The 24453-nt window shown below is 45.3% G+C and overlaps 1 protein-coding gene across 1 annotated transcript in view; it reads left to right on the forward strand.

Annotated features, from left to right (window-relative positions):
• LOC119386792 (alanine aminotransferase 2) overlaps nucleotides 1-8181 on the forward strand; it is a 56817-nt gene extending 48636 nt beyond the window's left edge. The window contains exon 13 of the mRNA XM_037654068.1: nucleotides 8027-8181. Within this exon, the coding sequence (XP_037509996.1) occupies nucleotides 8027-8117 (91 nt within the window). The 3' untranslated portion in view covers nucleotides 8118-8181. The remainder of the gene's footprint in view (nucleotides 1-8026) is intronic.
• The last annotated feature ends 16272 nt before the right edge of the window (nucleotides 8182-24453 follow it).

The raw sequence follows: 24453 nt of genomic DNA on the forward strand, positions 1-24453 counted from the left end.
CAATGTACTGAACATTCCCTGCCTCCCTCCGAGATACCTGAGGAGCCAGATACTCAGGCTACAACAATCCGTCGACAAATACAAAGACGAGCTGAAGCAACTGACAACAGGCCGCGCCATTTTTCACGCCTTTCACATTGGCTCAAGTTGAGAGTCGGCAGTACGATTTTATACTTGAACGACAACGTCTGTTCACACACATCGGTCAGTGTTGCAGGAAGCGCGCGGCATATGTAGCTCTTTCTGTTTGTTTTTCGTACCACCACGATTTAACTCTTTTAAGCTCAGAAATGGTGGAATCACTTGGCGTAGTCCCTCTTTTTCTGGCACCCGCTGTTGCTTCCTCCCGGTGGCAACAAATGTAATTCTCAAAAGCTTTACGAAGGGAACGGGCGATCACGTATATCCCTGGAAGCAGTCTGGTGACATTTCATGCTATTTAGCGCATGAACTCCAGGCTTGCGCGTAGTGTGCTACACCAGTAGAAGGTAGCACGTATCGGGGAACTTTATGGAATGGAAAAAACTTTATTTCGTATCCGACGTGTTTGTGGGCTGGGCTCCCGCCTAGGTGTCGGCTAGAAGGTCTTGCCTCCTAGCGGCTTCCTCGGCCCGCTGGATTGCCCAGAGCTGATCGTCTAGAGCTGAGCTGAGCAGCGCGGCCCGCCAACGCGCGCGGAGACTGTCGGTGGAGGCCGCATTCTCATCACTGTGTATTAATCCCTGGCATTCCCACAGGATATGTTCTAAGGTAGCTCGTGCTTCGCAATCTTTGCACTGATCGGTCATGTATATATCTGGATATATAACATGTAGTAGCGCGGGACTTTTATATGACCTGGTTTGTAACTGTCGCCATTGGACAGACTGCGACCTATTGAGTTTAAGGTGAGGTGGTGGGTAAACGAGCCTCTGCAGTTTATAGTGTTTAGTAATGTCATTGAATGTAGTCATTCGGTCCTCCCACTCCCACACATCAGAAGACTCTGACGAGAGAACTTTAAGAGCCCAAGATTTCAGTATTAGCTCTTGGCAAATGCTGCTTTCGAAAATCGACTTTCAGACAGTCAAAAACCGATTCTCAGTCAAGCTAACGTAACGGTGACAAAACAATTTTCCGCGCATCACTGGCATGCGCTCTTTGGTATCGGGCTAGCAGACGACGCGCGAGCGTCTCGATCAAATAGCCGCGAAAGACACATGCCTTCGAAATGGGCTGGTTGCCCAGAACGACAAGTGCTTCACGATTCCAGTTTACAAGTTTTAATTATACTTTAAACAACGCGAATACAGCCGAAAATTGAACCATATAGCAGCTTCGAATGCAGCCGCGGCATTTGTTTCCGCAAGCGACGACGCGTCGGCGGGCCTACTATGGTGGCGGCGCCCGGCGGCTAAAAGCCGCACTAGTGCCGACAGTCGGTTCCCATTGCGCTCTGCTCCTTCGCCCAGGCACAGAAAAATAGAGGAGGCGCTGATTTGACTCAGCATCGATATCTTGGAGTAATACTTGATCAGCAACTATCCTGGGCATCTCACATAACAAAACTCGAAAGCGAAGTAAATACGTTAGTGAATATGCTCCGCAGACTTGCTCGCACATAATGGGGCGGATCAGTATCATCCATGCACACCATTCACAATCCTTTAATACGACAAAATATTGCCTACTATGCGGCCACCTTACACGGCCTTTCCCACATGCAGGAAGAGCGACTTCACTCTTAGCTAGAGGACTACGCATATACTTAGGTGCTCCACTAGTGACTTCCAGCTGCCTTGTAATAACAGACTCGCCAATCACCCTTTCCGGTGAACAACAGAAACATGCCCACATTTTTGTAGCGTTAGCTACACTTGCCTAGCCGGAACCGATTTCGCTTGGAGCATCATGAGCCGTGCTGCGCATGCGCGAGGATCAGTGATGTCACACAGCTGGGTCACCGGAGCTGGCATCTCACGCGCTCTCCGACACCGCCGCTTGCGGCTCGCCGCTGCTTCTCTGCGCGTTCAGGAAGAGTGGCGTCGTAGCCGCGGCAGACAAACTGGCGCCGGCATGCGCGCAGACTCCGCGACCGCCGCGCGCGACTCGCCGCCGCCGGTCTGCGCTTTCCACAGTGACGTCGTAGCCTTGGCAGACGTATTGGTGCCAGCGCGCGCGCAGCTATTCGCCTTCGCTGTGCAGTCGCCGTCTGACACTGTGCTGGAGCCGCTTGATAGCGCCTCTGACTGGCGTTTGCAGGTGGGTAACGCCATGGAGAAGGAGAGCGCAGATGCTGCTCAACGGCGCAGAAGAGCCCAGAAGCTTATCTCATCGGATCCCGAAGTAGTTGCCTGGCAATTAGCGCTTCAGCGTACGAAGAATGAACAGAAGAAGGCTAATAATCCTAGATAGTCTGGAAAGCTAAGAATAATCAGCTGAACCTTTGCTAGCTCTTCGTATATCCTGGCATAGCCGAGCTAAGCCAGTGCAATTTTTTTAAATGCGAAGCATTTCTTAGCGAACCTCTGGCACTTTGAGCGTTTCTATCTACGTATCTATCTATCTATCTAGCCGCCTACGTCTGGGTGCTCTCATAATCGCCTCCTTAACTTGGTGTAGACCAAAATTTGCATGGGAGGGTAAGATGATTTGACAAATATGATTGCCTGGTCATGACATGAATAACGTTAAAATCCTGTCGCGTACATCGTCAAACCCTTTCCACTAGACACGTGTGGCACATACCCGTTTACCACGGGCCGCGGTGTACGGGTATGCGCCACAGGTGATTGACAGTTTATATCTACCCAGGAACGGCGAGAACAGACATTGGTAACTTAAATGCTAGAGCGTTAAGGAACACCAACATCGGCAGCGTTGACTCAACGAATGGGAAGAATGAAAATTAGGATCCCAGCAGGAATCGAACCCAAGAATTCTGCGTGGCAATCAGGTATTCAACCACAGAGCCACGCCAGGTCTATAAACTCGTTTGGAAAAACAGCCTATGCAGGCGTAATATCGGTGCAACGTCAATTGTGGTCGTGGTGCTGGCTATCTAATTTTACAAGAAAGCAATAAACACTACATGATACTCCTACTATGTGTACTCCTACGATACAGGCGTCATATCAGATTAACGTCTGTAGTTCCAGTGTTGGCTCCGCTTTCATAGCAGTCAAATAAACGTTACGTTTGTATTCCTATGATTCAGCAATCTATATTGAAGCATTGCTCGACCCCGGAGGAATATATTATTGAAAGTTACATATGATATTCACATCACCGCACCGTAAAGTGCACTTCGTCCACCAGAACGAGGCAGTGTCCTCTTCATTTCTTACGAGGCTGGGCGATGGCCTCATGCTAACCGAGGATGATGCCAGAATGATTGAATGCCGCTTTGTAGACTATGCTACGTAGGACACATACGCCCAGGTTGTCTACGAATACGACAAACACCATCCACTGATGTTGGTCTACGTAGCACTATCCAGGTGTACCAGCCTCGACGGCCTATACCTCCCCAACGCGAAGGGTGGCTTTAGGTTTCGACATGTCGCCGGCTCTGTCGACAGACAATTTCTCGATGAAATGACCGAGGCATACACGAATTCCAACAGCTCTACTATACCACATACTTCACTACACATGGACCCCTCGTCACCACGATCACGACCGGATCCTATAACAAGTCATGACCAGCTGCCGGTGCTCACTGATCACGGTGATGATACCCTTGTTTAAGAACTGTCAAGAACTTCTTGCAGACATGCACACGGGTTCGTGAAACGTGCGTGCGTTCTCGGGACACTTATAATCACTACATATCAGCTTACCGCTTTTGGTGTTGGTAATACACACGTTGCCATTGGCAGCGTTACCCAACCGTAAACTGATTATATAACACATATGCGGCTCTTCAACATATATATGTGTGCGTATAAAATTTATAGAAATCTAGCGTCATTTTGTGACGTGTCGCTCAGTAAAAAAGTTACGCCACAGTCACCTACTCGCCGCATGCTTCGCATAACATCAACTCCCACGGTACGTGGGATCTGCCGAATTTTTTTGCTATACAATCAACAGAAAGACCACCCATTGGTTTTGGGGATATTACGAGTAAAACGATATAAAAGCCCATAAAGTACGGTAATTCAGAATAATTTTCATATATTACAAAAAAAAGGAATTTTGGAACTCAGAAGCTTACTATATCTCCGCGGCTGCTTACAATACCAACCATCGCATTGTCAGTAGATGGTATAATCAGAAAACGAGACATGTTCATTCCTGCTGCTCAACCAGATATATATGTGGTATCCAGGTTACATACGTGTCTCTACAGATGGGTCCAGTAATGGAACCTCATCATCTTCAGCATTATTATATCACGCTTCAATATACAAGAATTATTTAAGTTATATCACGCGACGTCATTCACAACAGTAGAGCTATTCGCTATTATGCGTGCTATAAAATGGATTAACGCGAGTGTTTGGGCGAGTTCGTAGTTCATCGTGAAGAAAATTTCAACAGGGCAGGAATAAATATAAAATGGATAAATTCTGCAAGAGATGCGCGCAAATGGGCAGTTCTCAGCGATTCACAGGCGGCATCAAGTCACTATGCATTCTTCAAAGGTATACTGCGCTAAAAGGAACAAGGACACAGAAAAGGGGGGACAACACATACGCAGACTCACAACTCACTATGCATCGCAAGAACGAAGGTAATCACTGATCGTATGATATACGAAACACTTAAGAAGCTTACAAAGGCAAACCAAGAGAAGCACGCAATAAAATTCCAGTGGATACCTGGATATTGCAACATTCCTGGTAACACTGCAGCCGATGAAGCAGTACGACAAGCACATCGTAAAGATGTTATGGTTTCTCCACGAATTTCGAAAATGAACTCCGCAGCATTATAAAGGCGACATATTTCCAAACGTCTATAAATACGTGGTTTGACCAAAGTTCAAACAGATCTAATTTATACCGTATTGATCTTCTAACTGAAATCTAAACAACATTAACTTTAAGTAGGACAATGGATGCCCTTGTTCACCGGTTAAGGCTAGGCACTGCGTACACAAAATATTTTATACACAGAATTGGCCGCGCGGCAACTCTAGAATGCGAATGTGGATTTCTAGACGAACATGTACCTACATATATGCCACCTCCTTCAAAACTGTCCACATCATGACACATCGAGGCGGCGTCTAAAGTCAGAACTAATGGCATTAGACCGCAGACCACTCAGTCTAAAGAAGTTTCTGGACCCGTGGCCAACAGGAGCCTTGCAGACGCACGCTTTAAAAGCGTTAAAGGGGTCATGAAGCACCCCTTGGGCTTATTGAAAAAACACATCCTGTGGAAAGCTGACACGGCTGTGAACTGCTCTGCCAAATATTACAGTCGTGCGCGCCGCGTGAAGGCCACAAGCGGAGCGCGAAGTTGCCTTTCTCCAGGCACCCTCTTTTCAAACAGACGCCGGTTGTCACTCTCGTCGGTGGGCGGGGCGTCTGCACGTTGACGTCGCGGATCTGCCAGTTTACGTCCCAAGAGACATAGCACGCTTGTTGGCCGATAGCCGACGTAAATCGAGAGCGGCGTTCGGATCAGATGCGCTTCTTGCCACGGGGTGCCGCCAATTGCCGGCGCCGCACTCCTCAGTACATGGTAGCCGCACTCGCGCACGCGAATCACAGCGGGAGAGCGATTGCGTTTCATGACGCGCGCTGACGTAACTTATTTCCCCCGTGCCATCCCTCCCTATGTAGCTTCCAGTGCGCTCGTCGGCATGAGAAAAGAGAGAAAGCGCTGAGAGCGTGCGCCAAACCCCCGTAACTCCGCTCATTCTTGACGGATTCGAGAAATTTTTGCGGCACTCGATTCGGGAGGCAGTAAACTCCGATACTGAGGTCATTAGATCATTACTTGGAAAAGTGGTTCATGACCCCTTTAAAATCTTGAAGACAGCGGCATTGATGGCAGTTATTGAGACATTCATGTTCCTATTATTTTAAAGTCATTTCTCATATGTATTTCGTGGTTATTATGATGTGTTGTCTGTTATATTGCCCACATGTGATGATACATCTCCGTGATGGCCGAGACATTATTGTGGACATTATTATTTGCCTTCCGAACATCTTTCTACATTATCACGGTGTTACTGAAATTGCCTATTGTACGTGCAACGCATTATCTATGTTCTGATGGCACTGTGTTTGTACATGTTAAATCACCCTGTTCTGTTACTCCTTGTGTTACTGTGAGAATGTCGTGAGTTGTATGTTCGATTCCTTCAAGAGCTAAGGAGGAGCCGGCGCCCCCTATTTGTCGGGGGGGGGGGGGGTGGTTGGGAATTTGCTTTGACAGGGATTTCACAGGGGATTCGTTCACGGCTTTACAGGGTTTGCCAAGCTTCGCGGGCCCCCTTGTTCCTGGCAAGGGAGGGTGGTCAGTTTTTTCTTCTCTTCAAGGCTCCATCTATCCCTGAACTCTATAGCCTCTATACCGGAACTTCTGTCTTGTGTGCGCTCTTTTAGGAGAAATTGTCCCCCTTTTAGACAGACCGGTTTTCCGGCTTTTGGTCCCTTCGTATTTAAACTCTCTTGGCTCTCCCGTTGTAACGAGGCGACGACCCCAACATTTAGGTGCCTTTCTCGACGCACTCTGCGAGACCTGTTTCTGCTTCTCCATACACTTCAGTCAGCTCTCTGCTCTCAAGTTGTCAACCTGTCTATTTCTCACCTCTGATAAAACGAATATCCCAACAAATTCTTACATGTATTTGATATGTGTCGTACATGGTGCCTATACCTCTACCCCTCATAGTCATTCTTCCCTCGACAACCAATGTGTACGTTGCCTTTGTCATCGTGACGTTGCTGTGCTGGCGCCTCGCGGTAGGCCTGCCTGATTTCATGTTTGTGAATACTGTAATGCACAGGCATAAACACTGCATGGAGCTACATGTAGCATGCGATGAAAAAAAAAAGATTTTGCGCTTCTTACTATGCCGCACAAGATTTATATAACCGCTTCACTTGGTATACCGCTTCGCTTGGTATAGATGCTAATTAGGGGTGTGCGAATATTCGAAAGTTTCGAATATTCGTCGAATATTACATTCGAAGTATTCGTATTCGATTCGAAAATCGTGTATTCGAAAAGTTTCGAATATTCGATAACTTCGAAAATTCGAATAATTTGAATGTGCGATTCGATTATAATGCATAAAATAACTCGTCTTCCACATTTCTGCTGCGTTCGTATAGCTAAAAACGTTGCCGAGAGGAGCGATAAGCATCGTAAGTACACGGGGGCACGATATCTGCCTGCGACGAGCGCCCAAATACGTATGATTTATTGCTGGTGCATCTCCGACGTGCAGCGCTGTTGGCGATCACGTAACCGTACATTTTCAATATTATGCGGCCGTAACGTGCCGCACTACCACTCGTTCACTATGCGGGACCACTTCTGAAGAAAGACAGTGACCCATGTGACTGGTGGCGGACTGTAGGCACCTTCAGATACCCCAGTCTGGCAAAGCTTTGCCCCATGTACGTCCCTATACAAGCCACTTCTGTTCCAAGCGAGCGTGACTTTTCAGTGGCAGGGGGGTTGTCTCTGTTGGAAGGGAGCGCCTGCTGCCTGATCATGTGGAGCAACTCATATTTCTTCATGTTAACATCTAGTCATTACTTTCATTGTGCCGTGATGTTTGATTGAGTTGTGATGTGCATTGTGCTAGCCTGGACATTGTGTTCTGAAGGTAGCAGTGTATGTTGTGTTGCCAGTCAGACTGTTAATGTTTTCTTTTTTTCAAATAGCTACATGTTAAATAAAATATTGTTACTGTGGAGGCATTTTTCCTTTGATATTCGATATTCGATTCGATATTCGAAGGTGGATATTCGTATTCGATTCGTATTCGAAAAATTTGATATTCGCACACCCCTAATGCCAATACATTCTCCCGGTATTGATCATTTTAATTCCGGCAATCTTTTTGTCCGCAGGGTCACAATACTGCAGCCAAGAGATAAGCTTCTGGAACTCTTCCACCGTCTGAAACTGTTTCACGAGGACTTTCTCGCCAAATACGCCTAGACATGTGTTGCGATCATTTATCTTTAACAAAAATAACAAATATTTATTAAATAAAATACATGTAACTGCATTTAACCGTGACATGTGCGCTCATATTACATCGTGTGATGAAGATGATAAACTAGATTTTGCCTAAAGAGTAAGTCACGAATCTAGCTATGTATTTTATAGGTTAAAGGGCAGCAGGGCAAAAAGCAAAGCTCAAAAGTCATCGATAGCGGCGAGCAGTCGATTGCAGTTCACCGTTCTCGAACTTTTATCTACAGCCAAATGCACTGGTGATTTATATAACTTGTACACTGTCAAAATACTTTCTAAAAAAAAACAAATTCTGGGGCAGCTCACTTGTCACAAAATTTCTGTAAAGCTATGTTTTCTGTTTTGAAGTTTTATGTGTTTTAACACATTTCTTTTGCTTTAATTTTAAAGAAATTTTCTGCATAAACACAATTCTCAGTTTCGCGTTACAGAAAGAGTCTTTGTTTACTGTTCGTCTCTTTTCTGTTATTTCACTGTTATCTGTTTTGCTGCACAGAAATTTAATGCTTATAACATGCTTAAGTTTTCAGTCACAAAAAAAAACTGTTTTCTGTTCTCATTTTGCTGTTATTTCGCTAACAGTGTCTATTATCGTTTACAAAAACGTTACACATAAATACAAGTTCGGATATCGAGTCATAAAGACTATGTTTTCTGTTATTGCATTCGTGTTATTTAATTAATACCGTTTGTTTCGTGAACACAACTTTTTATGAGTAAAGCTAGACTTATATAATGTTCAGGAGTGCTTTTCTTGGGCTAGTTCGAACAGCACACTATAATTTTGGACGCGCTTGAAAAACAAGGAGATATAGAGGCACACATAAAGCAGAAACAAAAGCGCTTTAACAACTGAAGTTTATTGGAGCATCCCGCCTACATTTATACGTGCGAACTTCAACCAAGTGACGTATGGTATCGCACCATCGAGTTAAGGAACAACATTTCCTTTTGTGACAAGGCAACCCACGGGGAGCTGACACGGGGAGCTGAAATACATCAGCCAAACTGGCGTAGACGAAACGTTGCACGGTACAGGGATGGGCACTTATCGATACACCGCAAAGACTGTGGTTGCTCACCGGTATTTTCAAATTGCCGCACAATCAGCCACCATAAAAATAAAAACACAAGAGAGATAATAGTCGCACAACCTATAATCAAAGAAGGGGCCACGTGTGGCAGCTCCCCGTCGGTTGCTTTGTCACAAAAGGAAATGTTCCTTAACTCGGTGGTGCGATACCATACGTCACTTAGTTGAAGTTCGCATCTATAAATGTAGGCGGGATGTTCAAATAAACTTCAGTTGATAGAGCGCTTTCGTTTGTGGTTTATGTGTGCCTCTCTGTGTCATTGTTCTTCAAGCGCGTCCAAAAATACACTATTATATATTGTCCTACAAAAGCATTCCACAGCACTAAAAAGTAGTTCTGTCACTTGTAAAAGCAACATGCAAGAATAATTTTGCGTAGCCAAATGCAATCGTAAAAGTACCCATATATGGGGCTTGCATAATCAAAATACATTACAGATTTCTTAATTGTAATATCTAATGCGACCGCAACGGCCGGGATGGAACCCGCGATTTTCGGGTCAGCAGCCGAGCACCGTAGCATTGTACTTCCGCGGCGGACATGGTAAACTTCTTGGAACTACACCTGCGAGAAGATATTAGGGCGATAGCGTTAAAGATCTCGTTTCGCAGATCTTCCGGTGTCAGCGTCGGTGTCGTTGTCGGGGTCGGTGACGGCGTCGTTGGTTTTGAGCGAGAAATCGTCATCTTGCCCGTGACCGAACAATCGAGACAGATGCAAATAAATAAAACTAATAAAAATCTTAGGTTCGAGTAAGAATCGAACCCAGGCCTTCTGTGTAGCAAGCAGGTGTTCTACCACAGAGCGGCGATATTGCTTGAAACTCTTTCGAAAAAAAAAAACACTATATGAATGTCATGTAGTGGAAGGCATGTAGTTGACGCACGCAATATTGCGTGGAATAAGCGTAGAATCGCGTCAGGCGTGAAAACATGTGAATCACGCAACGAGAAGGTGTTTTAAGGGCCCACCCTACAAAGTGCTCAGATATATTGAATCATCATCGTAGGTTTGCGTGTTGCCTTACGGCCGCGTAGTGGGCCCTTCACTGATTCGCAAAAGGAAGAATTAGGGCGTAGTAGGCACTTAACAACTGTACTTGCAGTAGGCATTCTAGGATAGTTTGAAACGGCCAGTGTTACGCGCACAGTCGTTCGTTTCCTTACAGCACAGTTGAGGCATGCACCGTGAATCCAAGCCAGACTAACAGTTGAGTAGGGGGGCGATCGGAGATCTGTTCGTTCCGCTTGTTCGTTCTCCTGGGGAAGAACAAGCGCGCTGATTGGCTGAAGTGGGAGATGCCACTCAAGGCCGGGGGGTGTCGCCATTTCTTTTTTTGCTTGATCTTTTCTTTTTTGGTGACGTCATATCGCGTCATAACGAGTAGGGTGGTCGGATATCTCTGTTCTGTGCCGTTCGTTCTGCACCCATTCTGGCGGCGCACATAGCAAGCACGTTAGCAAAACTTAACACAGCAAGCACGTTAGCAAAACTAACACCAATAAATATCAGCGCTCAAAGCTATTGCTGTTTCAGAAACTGCTTGAGCTTGAAAAGAAAGAGAATATCTTTTCGTATAACAACTGTATTTATTAGAAGGCGAGAAACACTTCGTTTTGAAATATTCGGTCCCTTTGCCGAGGACAAATGATACGCGTCTACTTCCGGAAAGCTCGCCGCTCACCGCTTGACGATTGGCTGTCCTCTTCCTCTCGGCGGAAGAGAGGTGCGGACCGCCCACTTTTTTTGACGTAACACCGCCAGAACGAACGCGCGACGAACAGAAATCTCCGATCCCCCCCTAGGCGATGCGCACGGGGCCCGATTACGATATCGCGTTCCACCCTTGAAGGCGAAGCTCAAGCGTCCTCCAAGTTTTTGTTTCCAGCACTATAGTGAATGACGCAATAAAAACAGGCACCTTTCAGTAAATTCTCCTTTCATCTTCAATAAAACGAATTTTTATTTAAGCACAGGAAATGCTGCACGTAAACAGCTCCAAAATAATGAAAACAGCATACATCTTGTCATTGTATATTCAAACTGGTTTTGGAAAATGTATCGATATATATGCATAATGACATTTCAAGTTTTCCTATGAAACATTTAAAATTCGTAGTCTCGTAGAGCTTTGATTAAGTTGTTCACTTTTGGTGTGAGGCAGGGCTACTTTCTTGACTTCTCGACCTTGCTCTCAGGGTTGAGCGCTGCGATTTCCCTAAAACTAATAAGGATGGTTTTAGGGGCGTAGCTCCTCTTAGTCTAACCTTGTCACGTCTCCGTTGTCCGGCGTAAACGGCAGTATCTCTGTCCGGCGTAAACGGCAGATGGAGCTGTCTTATACAAGTACATTCAAACTGCAGTTCAGGGACGATATTCTAGATGGCGCTGTACACAATCTGTGTCGTCATCACCATTTCTCGTCTCATTTCCTAGATGGCGTTGTTCCAATAGAATTCTAATTGTGTGCAATATGACGCTTGTGGGAATCGGCACTAGATGACGCTAGAAGTGCCGCTGCTCTCCGATTGGCTGCTGCGCGGGCTGCGCGGGGATGCGCGGGAAGCGAGCGCCTCTCTCATTCTCCTGGATCGTCGCCGTACGTGTCGGATCGTTGGTGGAGCACGAACGATGCGCAGCGGCGGGCGCTCGCTTGGCGACAGCCAGGCGGATCCCGTGATGGTGCGTGCCAAGGACGCCGCTGCGAAACGGGCTTAACGAGAAGCGGATCCCGAGACCATGATTGCTTCAGGAGCTTCGCACAAGCTCTTCATCATTCACCCGTGGATATGCTGTAATTTTTTAACACGAAAGTGTTTTATGCCGGGGTCCACCAAGTACATCCGTCACGGATATGACGTTGATAAAATGGACGCCAACGGGTGAGAAAGAAAAAAACCAAGAAAAAGATACCCAGCTGGGAATCGAACCCACGACGGTGCGGCCGCGACGGCAAGCGCCCGACGCCCTTCCGACTAAGCCAACACGAAAGACGCTAGGCACGGCGCGAACACGCCTTATATCTTTCAGACATTATCCTTCGCGGCGGGCGGAGCGGGGCGGTGCCGCCGTCTGTGAGAGGTGAAAAGAAGTAATGCTTCACGATCGACACTTACTAGCGCTTACTCCGAGATTGCACGCGATATCGGAGGTCATGGTTAAAGCGTCTCGATACCAGTGAGGTAGACTGGCCGCGCTGGCGTCGCCGAGGCACCGTTGACGCAGTTACGTTCTTTGCCTTTGGCTTCGTGTTAGCGTGCGTCGGCTCATCGGAGTAGTGCAGATTCCATGTGCACCAACGAGATTTCTCCGCCGCCGACTGCTTCAATTGCGAGAGCACCGACTAACAAAACTGCTGCAATATGCGTTGCAGAAAGGACGCGATTTCGACGGGCGAATGTCGTGCCTTGGTGGAGCGAGAGCAGCGCCTGCGAGACAGAGGCCAGCGGGACGCACGCGTTTGCGGCTCAGGCTACGAACCTCTACCTCCCGTGTTGCTGAAGCGCAGTGTGTGTTATGTATGCATGAGCACAGGCGTCGGCTACACATTACTAGAAAGCGCACACCGTGCCGTTTCTCTCCTTAATTGACGACGCTTTGAAGAAGTGCATACCGGGTGCCAGTGTTGATTATGAGCTTGTTGATATCATCCTTACGCGGGATTCACGATTTGCTGTGTCCAAATATATCTTCACACCGTCAGCTACCACAACGGTTTAATCATGATCATGGGCGTTAGTCGTCGCGATAGAGACATGCTCTCAACATGGGTGCATCCACGTCAAACGGTGCTATAGCTGCCAAACACGAATAGACATTGTACAAGCTCTCATATATCATTACACAATAAGCACTACTTCTGTGAAGACACGTTTCACTTTCGTGTTATACCGATTCCTATGACGGAGGGATCAGCCATGTTTTTTATATGCACCAGGCTGTTGCAGGACTACGCTGAACTTAATGGGACACACTGATAACAACACTGATTATGTTGGTAGAGCGCTCAAGAAACCCTCGCGTTGCCTCCTAACTTGTGCTGTGTGGAATCAGCTTTAAAAATGATATCCGTATGATCCAGACGGCGAATAATTTCTAGAAAATTACACTATGGTTCACACATTGTCATTTATTGCAGTGTAACGACTTTGAAAGAAATATGCTACTTGCAGAACAAGGTTTATGTCCTTTTGAACACACACACATACAGTAAAAGCTGGTTAATTCGGATTTCACGGAACTGAAAAAAATGCCCGAATTGACCGAATGCCAATTATCGGGAGTATCAAGAAAACAATAAACAAGTGACTATTATATCAATGCATTTTCATTTTCTTTGCAAACACGCAAATTTAGTACTTATTATGCATAAGAGTAAAAGCCGCAATTCTCTTCATTCAGGACATCGTTCATAACGTGACCGCGGCCCAAGACCCCGAGTATTAAGCCGAAACGTGTTCTCAACTCATCCATTATTGCGCACCACCACCGCCAACGCCACCAAGCGCACGTGACAATAAACTTTCTCGCCGCATAAATGGCCGGCAACTGATCGTTCGTCCATCACAATGTAGCGAGCGAGTATTATGCCATCTTGCGGAGAGCCGCTAAAAGTCTTCATCTTCAACACCTTCCACCATGTTTGAGTTTTGTGACATTGCGCCCGCCTAGCCCAAAGTCAAAACAATGCTACCATGTCATTAAACAAAATAAAGATGCCATTAAACAATAAACGTGCTTGCCAGGACCAGAGAACACTACCGAATTATCCGATTGTAAATGCGGTGCATTTCTTAGAGAACCAAAGGCACTTTGAGCTTTTCTATCCCTATCTATCTCTCTAGCCACCCACGTCTAGGTGCTATCGTGATCCCCTTCTTAACTTGGTATAGACCAAAATTTGCGTAGGAGGGCATGAGGGTATGGTGAATATGACTGTCTGGTCATGACATGAATAACGTGGAAATCCTATTGTGTACGTCATGAAATCCTTTCCTCCAGTCACGTGTTGCACATACCCGTATACCGCGGGCTGCGGTGTGCGGGTATACGCCACAGGTGATTCACAGTTTATATCTACCCAGGAACGGCGGGAACACAATTCGTAATTTAAACGCGAGAGCGTTAAGAATATCCGGAATCGGCAGCGTGGACCCGACGAATGCAAAGAATAAAAATAAGGATCCCAGCAGGAATTGAACGCAGGCATTCTGCGTGGCAGTCAAGCCACGCCAGGTATCCAAACTGCGTTGGAAAAAGATCCTATGGAGGTGTCATGTCGGTTCAACGTCAAGAGGGGTTGCAGTGCTGGCTATGTAATTTTATAACAAGGTAATAAACTTTACATATGTACTCCTTTTTGCAGGCGTCATCCCGGGTTCACGTCAATTGTGGTTCCAGTGTTGGCTCCGCTTTTATAACACTCTAATAAACATTACGTATGTGCTCCTTTGACTCAGCAAGCTATATTCACGCGTTGCTCGGCACCGGAGGAATACGCTAACGAACTATAGTCACATCATCGCGCCGTATCGTGCACTTCCTTTCGATGAAACTGACGTCTCTGCTCTACGTGAGTGCTGACGTTGCGTGAGATGATAACTTACCCTTTAAACGCCAGTGTAGCCGACGTGCCCGGTAATCCCACGACGTGCACACTACTTCTTTTGCAAAAACAGGTCGATTCACCTTGTAACTTTTGTCTCAAATCCAAAAAAATGCAGCATAGACAGCGACTCGCTGACTGCTTCGCATGAAACCGATTCCCACAATACGTGGGATGTGCCGAACTTTCTCGAATTAACGAGGGTCGGATTAACGAGCTTCTACTGCACAGGTCTGCGTGTATGTGCGCACGCATGACTGCATGGTAAGCAGTGTTGATTGAATTAAAAAAGTCAGTTTAAGCAGTGTTGATTGAATTAAAAAAGTCAGTTTCGCTGCAAGGTCACTTTCGAATGATATATAAAGCTGATTTTTAATTAGAAAACCACATGATGGAAATTGCGCCTCAATTTGGGCAAAAATGACGATTTTCTTAAATTCGTGATTTTTTCACGCAAAGTTTAGAAGCTAAGGGGTCTGAATATATTTTTAACGGAAAATCTAGCTTTCGTTGAGTAAGTATTTATTACTCACTTATTTATACAAGGCGCAATATTCCTGGAGGCGTATATGGCAGAAAAATTTCGCTAATATTATTGAGCTTCAGACACCTTACACAAACGCCTTTGCTTAATATGTAAACCAACCTTGGTTTTGGAAAAAGAAACTATTCCCTCAGAATAAATTTTCTGACAAACAACACCCAGACGACTTCCTGGGAAATTCGGAAGGCACCCACGTGACCAAAAAATTTTTTATCTCCGAAATATTCTAGCAATTGACTCTTTTTAATGCAATAAATCAGCACGTTTTTTTTCGAGCACATTTGAGATGGCCACCAAAATGGCTGGGACGTTTGGCTTGGAATGACCCAATATCACAAAAGATGCTCGGGGGGATGTGTCCCCTTCAAGAAGCGAAATGTTGAAGCCCCACTCATCTTGAATTTCTCGCCCTATTTCTTCCTAATCCACCAAGCTCACGGAGTTGGAAATGTCATCATGATTATTCACAAGAGTATGACGAACTCTGGGAAGTTTTGCATAGAAAATGTGGGCACATGGTATCTGCAGAGCCAATGAACAAATATCGTGTTTTAAGACAAAATTAGAGGTACTCCTGAGACGTGATCAACATACCTAACGAGCAGATGCATGCTGTGTGACAGAAATCTTTATTGGTAAAGTGCGCATCTTTCCTAGGAAAGCACCACCCTGTAAACGGCAAAAGTACGCTTGCAATATAATGAAAAACAATGCTCCACCTCTTAAATAATATAGCATATCCTCTTGATCACCACATTCTTTCGTGACGAAAGGCTGTGTAAGGATGCACAAAATTAGTGTAGAATATGTATGTGCTGAACTGCAGGACCAATTCTGGAATGACTTAAACGGGCCTGGGAGTATAAGGTGACAGTACATGTTTATCCCATGAGAAGTTTAACACTTATACGCGACGTGACAGAGAATAAATACTTAAACTCAAACCAATGGTCTGTTATGTCAAAAACGTGTGAGCCGAGCGCTTACTCCCAAAATACCCTCACATGGTGCCGTATTTCTTAGAGTTCAGCTAGTTTTGAGGGGCCTGCGCAACCGAATACGGCTAATTTCCTTGGTCAGCTAAATATCTACAGTTGACGTGCGTACTCAAGTCGTCTTCACAAGCTCTAGCACGTGCTTGCTTGTTATTAAGGTGAAATTTGTCTACGCTTTGTTGTTTTGTTTTTTGCGCATGTTGAGCATGAATACACCTTCAGTTACCTATCTTCTCCACATCTTTTTCGCAGTGATTGTGGCTCCCATTTATCGATTTTGCTCATTCATTCACAGCTGAAAGTGGCGTGATGTCGTATAAGCCTGGGGCCGAATTCACAAAACTTCTCTTTCGTAACTGCGTTTTTCCATTGATCATTCAGCTTCGCTAATGATATGTCCCGCAGCATGATTGGCTGAAATATTTTGTTGCTAAATTTTTTAGCGTAAGACGTTTTTGAGAATACAGGCTCAGACTCCCTCTATGAATTCAACAAGAGCATTATGCAAGAGCAGCGTCCCTTTATTTGCCTGGTCGCTCAGTGCTTGCTACTGGTGGGATGGCCGCGTCCAACGACTGAAGATATGTTGAACTCAGATTCAACAACGGACAGCTGTTACACCGAAGCCTGATGTGCGTCCATGCAACTTCGAGTGACGCGTGACATACGTTATTGTGCGCTATGTCGACATATTTGGTGAACATCTTTATACCGAAGTTAAAAGGCAGTGTTAGGACAGAAAGTTCGTCACTAGTTCAGATCTTTCCCCGGAAACTGGGTTCTTTTATCCAAGCTAAAAAACTGTATCATGATGCCTAAGTGCGAGTCGCAGACAGTCGATACTGGCATCGTCGTAGTTCGCTTGGGCTATCCACCTTTCAGGAACATGTTGGCAGCGATACGTGATATCGAAGAGCTACTCAAAAAGATCATTACAACGCGGAAAAAAAACGAATTTCGCCATAGGCTATAGTAGCTGCTCGTCATTATTTGACATATTTACTAATTCAACCATTTCTGATTTTTGGCTCAGTACCACCCAAATGTGTTTCACGTTACGGTAATGTCGGCGTGATAAAGCAGCTCGAGAACGTTGGAGTAAAGTTCGCCAAGCCTTTTTGAGCAGCAAGATAGAAGGCTGACATTTCTGCGCCAGGCCGAAAATTCCTTTGTAAAACTCTGTGAGTGTTACTTGAGCGAAGTGCGAGTTAGAAGCTGACTTTTAAGAACAGAGTGCTGGGCGAGTTAGTAAACCATGCTAGCGATAAACTGCGCGAAAAACACCCGCTACAAAAAGGTAACACGAGGCGGGCGCAGTCTTGCGCTCCCTGCTGGTTCCTGGTGTTTTTCGCGCAGTTTGACGCTAGTATAGCAAGCTGAAGCTACTTGTTTCGCAACCTGGTCTACGAGTTCACGGGAGCATAAAAGAACGGCACCAGAAAAAAGACAAGGTTTAGTCAATTTAGCTTGAACTACATCACTTATGTGTAGAAAGTAGGACAGGAAACGCGCACAAAGAGACGCTGGCACAACGATGACCGGCTAACCCTAGCCCCGGCGGAGCGCGCGCAACCCCGCACTCTCTATGGCAGCCTCCCACAATGTCTCCTCCGTTATGGTCTTCTCCTTGCTTATAAAATATCTCTCCCTGTTCTATCAGCGTTGTAGCCGTATCACTACGTGAGTGCCTGACAGAGCTACAGCGGCTCCTTGGTGCATGCTTGTAGGCGTCATACTCATGCGGTGATGTCTGCGATCTGTGCAAAACATAGGCTAAGGAAATCGCAACTCAAGAGTGAGCTTGCCCTAGCTGGCGTGATAATTAGGAAACCGTGAAACATTGCACTTGTGATGATTTGTCTTTTTCGAAAAAGCAAAAAAAGGGAGCTCCGCACTAGTGGAACCAAGCGTGAAGGAAGTGCGGGGCTCTATATTTTTCTCTTTCTTTCTTCCCCTCTTTCTCTCTTCCCTCAGTTGTTTCTGTCTTTTTTTTTTCGTGTGTTTATTTCTATTCCTCTCTCTCTCTGCTCTTTCTCTTTCTTTCTTTCTTTTTCTTTTTTTCTATTTGTTGCCTTTCTTTTTTTTTTCTCTCTCTCTCTCCCTGTATTTCTCGCTTGCTTCCCCTTTCTATCCATTTCTCTGTATATATGTTTCTTTCTCTTTCTGCCTTTCTTTATTTCTTTCTTCCTCATTATTTCTATGCTATGCTTTGCTATCTCCCCTCCCCTTTCCCTCCTCCTCACCCGCAATTCCCTTTCTCACCCCCTTGCTATACTACAGTATCCGAGGTTATTCTATGCTCTTCTTGTGTTCCTGGATAGACGAGTGGTTACGACGCTCGGCTTCTGATCGTGGGCACGCGGATTCGAATTCCGCCTCGCCAAGAATTTGTGTTTCTCATTCTTGCTTTATCTTACTTTTTTTTTCTCCCTCTCTCGCTTTGTCTCTCTCTGTGCTCGTTCTCTCGCCCGTCAGAGTTATCGCATCCCAAGTTGGTCAAATCGGCGCACGTATTTTGAGAGCGAAGCAGAAGATGAAGAAGAGGACGAAGAGAGCGCGTGCCGGTTCATGATGACGATCATTGCTGTTCGCGCGTCGCGGATCAATGCTCGGCTTAAACAGCTCCGCTGTTAAAAACTTTAGGCGACCTTAATCTTCCATTTAAGTTCTTTGATGATGCTAGCCCCTAGCGTTTGGTGAACTTTTGATTCACTTGGATATACTTTAGAGTGAAACCAGACTGTTCTGTAGTTGGTATGTGCTACAAGAGAAGTCTACTCTTTCAATGTACTCGTTCAATTAATTTAAGCGCACTCGAGGAGTTTAGCTGCGATTCTCTCATGTGTGGCTTTCGCTATCAACTCCAGCTGCGCGACGACGCGCTGCCGAAGCGGATCGCAGAGCGGCCACGTAAAAAGATGGTCGTGATTGCAACCTGTTCCGGCAGGTGCCGCAACAATATCAGCTGTTCACAAGAAAAAACTGCTCTTTCAAAGAACTCATTCAACTAATTTTTATTAATTATCCTAACAGTTAATGGGCCCTTATCTTAACTAAACTTAGGCTCCGAGATCATATGTATCCCATACAACTCGGAAGTTGAACAATTACCTAATTTTTATACGAGTTTTAGTTCTTTATTATTCGAGGTTTCATAACATTCAAGCCAACACTCAACTTAACGGGAGGCTCGGGGCCAATTCCTGTGTGCTCCTTGGAAAACATCATGTCCTTAGGTGGTAGGTCTATAAAACTTCATAGGGTCCCTTGTGCATTCACCTAAGACGACTGGAAGGCGTAAGCCATCTTCTTTTTCTTCACAGTCGATGTATTTAGAGACTTAATGATCCTCCAACCACCCACTGAAAGCTTTCCGCAGCTAACGTGGTTTTTACTGCCTCCTGGATCGGAGGCACTTCACCTTGTTTTGAACTGCCTCCGTGATCGGCCCACCTTTGACCAAGCGATGATGGCTTGTGATGATGTCTTCGCATGACGTCACAAATTTTGGCGATCCGCGACTTCATGATGACGTCATATGGTGATGTCATCACCTCATGATGATTTCTTGCATCACTCGCGTCGGCGCCGACGCCGCGGGACGCCGGTCAATTCTCGCGTTTGATGAGGCACATAAGGCTTTCGCCTTAATAAACCAAAGTGACTGTACCTAATCATGCTCTCTATTTAAGTGTTATGTAATATTTACCGTTACCTTTACAATATTCAGGTAGTGCCTAGCCTCAAAAGTTTCCCACTACAAGTGGTGACGTCGTGGCGAGAGACAAGGTTCTTGAAGATATTGTGTCGCCGTTAGATACAGTTTTTCACCATATTCTTATTCGGTTTTGGAGTGTGGTTTGCTGGGCCAGTTGGTACATGATGAGTGGTGAAGGGTTCCAGCAATTTCAAACGCGAGCACAAGTTCCAGCGTTGTCCTGTGCGTTTCCTTTCTTGTGCTCGTGTTTCAAATTGCTGGAACCCTTCACCACTATTCGGTTCTCTCAGAAGCAGCCTATAAATACTTTCGTAATCCACATACGTCTACCCGTATCTAGGTATGTATTGCATTTCTAAACCCCCGTGTGCAACTATGAGCTCGCTGTCGTCAAAACTGCCTCTGCCTTGATCGCTCATGTCAATTAATGCTAGGTCTACAGCAATGCTCGACACACTGGTCAATAAACTTCCAATCCATAGTAGAGGTCCCCTCACCGATAAGCTTCAGCGGTTTATGTTACATTCTAAAGGTTGCATGGCATTTCGCTTATCGATAGCCTTTAAATGGCATTGTACAGCTCATACCCTACTGAAAATTCCCTATATATACAGGACCCATACATATGATGTTATTGGATACAGGTCGTATAGGGGATACGGCTTTATAGGTGATACAGGTGTATAGGTGATACAGGTATACATGTTTATAGGTGATACAGGTTTATAGGTGATATAGGTTGTATAGGTGATATAGGTCGTATAGGTGGTACAGGTAGGTTGATTATATGGGTGTTACTGGTGATATGGGTAACATGGGCCGAATCAGCGATTTGGGTCACAAATGACGTGCAGCAAAGGAGCATATTGATAAAGACATGCCAGTTTATGAAGCGTGTAATAAAAGCAAATATATGCAGCAATTCAAGCTGTAATGATATCTCGCAGCAGTCTAATTATAAGAATGTAAGAATTCACTGTTGCACTTACATATGTACTTGAAGAAAAACGATCAGGCAAGAATATTTGGTAACTGATTATTTATTTAAATCTTTAAGCATCTCCGCAATAAAACGGCACCATACACGCACATGCACAGTGGTGCAGATGCTGTGATTTCTTCATTGTGTAAGCTGCAGCGGACCTTCGGTGTTCTGTAAAGTGTTCAAGTCAAAATGGAAAACACAGATCTGTTAACATCTGTATTTATTTTTACGAAAACTCCAATAGGGACGAATGCCATCATTTAGTTGGCGTAGCGCCTGTTTCCGAATAACCAGGGCAAGGCCTGCCTGTAAGAAATACAAAAAAAAAGATAAAATCTTGTCATAAAAAATAAAATAGCTAGAAGAGGACGGTTTAATAATGTAAACCACAATAGTTACGTAGTTGCATACTGATACAACATCCAACGCACAATACTTTTTTTCAGTTTTCATGACTTGCGAGTAGAACGTACGAAGGCAGTGAAAATGATAAACTTACCTTCAAAGATAATCAACAGAGGCGCGTTGTTTGGAGATCCAGCAAATACAGAAATTGTTGATGGCACATCATGGTGACGGTATCTGTCTCTGCAGCTTTGCAGAAGGGAAGCTGCGATGGAGTCTTGCATGTAGGCTGAGGTGTCCATTTTTCCGCAGGAAAGTTGCGATGCTGGGTCTGGTGAACAACCGTTCCGCCGAAACAAACTTCCATGCACGGCCACAATTGCAGCACATGAGCGAAGTATGTTCTTCACTCTTTCGCTGATAGCCTGTGCACATCGCGGTACTCGATGTCCACGAAATCAGAGCAAGAGAGATCGCAAGTGACGAACACGTCCGCACTCGTGACGCTGGTGAGCAATTCTGAAGAAGAAAGTGCGGCGCGGAGGGATACACAACAAGAACTAAAGTGACCGTCAGAAATTTACACTGGTGTAACTGCCAATAAATTCTGCGAAGCTTATTTGTGAACTATCAAGTTTTCATGGCGCAATATTAGCACCCTATAAAATACAAATTGATCTTTTCTCGCGTTATTTTCTTGATCGCAACAGTAGACGGGCCTCTTTGCACCTGTGCAGCGAAAGTCGGTGACGTGCGTTCTCAGAATTCTTCGCCCCTCATGGTCTCGCCACGTGCAAAGACTACCGCCCGCGACTTACCAGACAGGCGAGTTTCGGAACAATAGGGCGCGCCTTTTCCCCCAACGGGGGAGAGCAGCTTAAAAATGCACGACCGTTGAAAGACGCGTTCGTCGAATCCGCATTCTTTTCGCCTAAGCCGGCCACCACGACGTGTTTTATCCCCATTTTTATCGTACTTCTCATGAATAAATAGTAATAAAATAATAATAATAAAGACACTGCCTGTCAAAGCATTGAATACACATTGCGATAAACATTGAATCAAGGGTATTTTTGCTAATTTTTGAAGGCAGCATTTTAGCGCATCATTGAAGCAAATGCACGTGTCGCACTTGACCGCGACCCGATCCGTCTACACAGTTCAGAAACACGTGCGCCGCACAGTCAGTGCCTGAAAGCATATGCTTGCATGCAGTTTTATGTAATACAATGCTGCTCCACTGAGTGCTGTAACTGTATCCTCAAGTTTGGTTTATGCCTAATTCAGGACCCTTATTAACGAACGTGTCTTACAGAAAAACGTAAAAATATGCGTAAGAGAAAACTGCAGCCAATAGTGGTGCTGGCCATATGACACACACACGCGCGCGCGCGCGCACACACAAACACACACACACACACACACACACACACACACACACACACACACACGCACACACACACACACACGCACACACACACACACACACACACACACACACACACACACACACGCACACACACACACACACACACACACACACACACAAAATAAGTTGTGTGAATTCTACCCCAGAAGCTAATGTAGGTGTAAACATCCCTCATTGAGAGCGCTCAATACTAGGTCAATTAAATGTGTAGTGACCGTGGGTCAATTAAAACTTTCTTAATGTATGCCAATTAAAAATAAAATGAGTGAGAGTGAACTGAATATTTCAAACCTAATGTCAATTCAATGTTTATTGAGGGCACTCATTAGAAGCTGCCGTTTAATTGACCAGCTATTGAGTGAAAAAGGCCTCGGTTCGGGGTCAATTGACACGCAAAGTGCCTTTTTGTAAGGGGTGCGCGTGCAAAAAGATATTGTAAGAGGTGTAGATGAAAGCGGATGATTATGTGCTGCACTGCCACTTGTCAAGATAAAAAAAAAGCCAGCTGGTTCGAGAGCTAGATTGAGATGAAAGGGACTTTGAAAGATAACATTGAGAATTAAGTGCTGTCCTGCCACGTATGAAGATATAAAGGCGAACTATTGATCAGGAAGAGATTGTGAGAGGTTTGAATGAGAACGGATGAAAGAAAACAACTCCTGTGTTGATCCTATATGCCGCCATATAGGTCCTGGCCGGCCCTATTTGTATCCTATAACCGCCATATGGGTCCTCTGGAGGTCCTATTTGAGTCCTATATACCGCCATATGGGTCTTTGTAGGTCCTACTTGCATCCTATATACCGCCATATGGGTCCTGTTTAGGTCCCATTTGGATCGTGTTTGGATCCTATATACCCCCACACGGTCCTATACAATTCCTATATTTAGTCCTGTAAGTCCTGTATAAAACCATACGGATCCTGTATGAAACCATACAGGTTTTTTTCAGTAGGGTAACCTCTATTTGTGAAGGAAATTAAGGATACACAAAGTCGTTGCTTCAGCAACAATGAACCGTTTGTTTATTCGCTCATGACTGCGCGATTTCCCGTAAATTAAAGGAGTGGTGCAATTAAATTTTGAGGCTATAAGAAGCCTGTTGTGGGTTTTCTCTGTATGCAAGGGCATTCCACAAGAAGGGTCGGACACAGCAAACGTTTAGAATATATTTTAATTCACTTCCAAAGTGTACGTAAATGCCCATTCTCCCGATCGAAACCCATCGCTAGCGCGCCAACACTGACGTAGATCTGTAGGATGGGCAACGAGAGTTGTAGTGACGTCACACCAGATCTGCTGTAGTAACGTGAGTGACCGCCGCACCTCCGCCACTTCCGCATCGTACGTACCGGCTGTAGTGGACTAGAATATATTCTAATTCACTATAGTACCGGCAAAGCATCGGTTGCTACATCGCTCGCCGTGTTTCGATCGCTTCCTGGCTAAGTGCGTCACAGCCTTGTGTGGTCACGTGACCAAGCCTCCTACACTTCTACGTCACTGCCCTACCTCGGCGCCCAGAAACCGAAACCGAAAGTTGTCCACATCAAAAGGCGATATTAAATTATTTAGCGAGGAT

Source organism: Rhipicephalus sanguineus, chromosome 1 (genome assembly GCF_013339695.2).
Source record: "Rhipicephalus sanguineus isolate Rsan-2018 chromosome 1, BIME_Rsan_1.4, whole genome shotgun sequence".
Classification (NCBI taxonomy): Eukaryota; Metazoa; Arthropoda; class Arachnida; order Ixodida; family Ixodidae; genus Rhipicephalus; species Rhipicephalus sanguineus.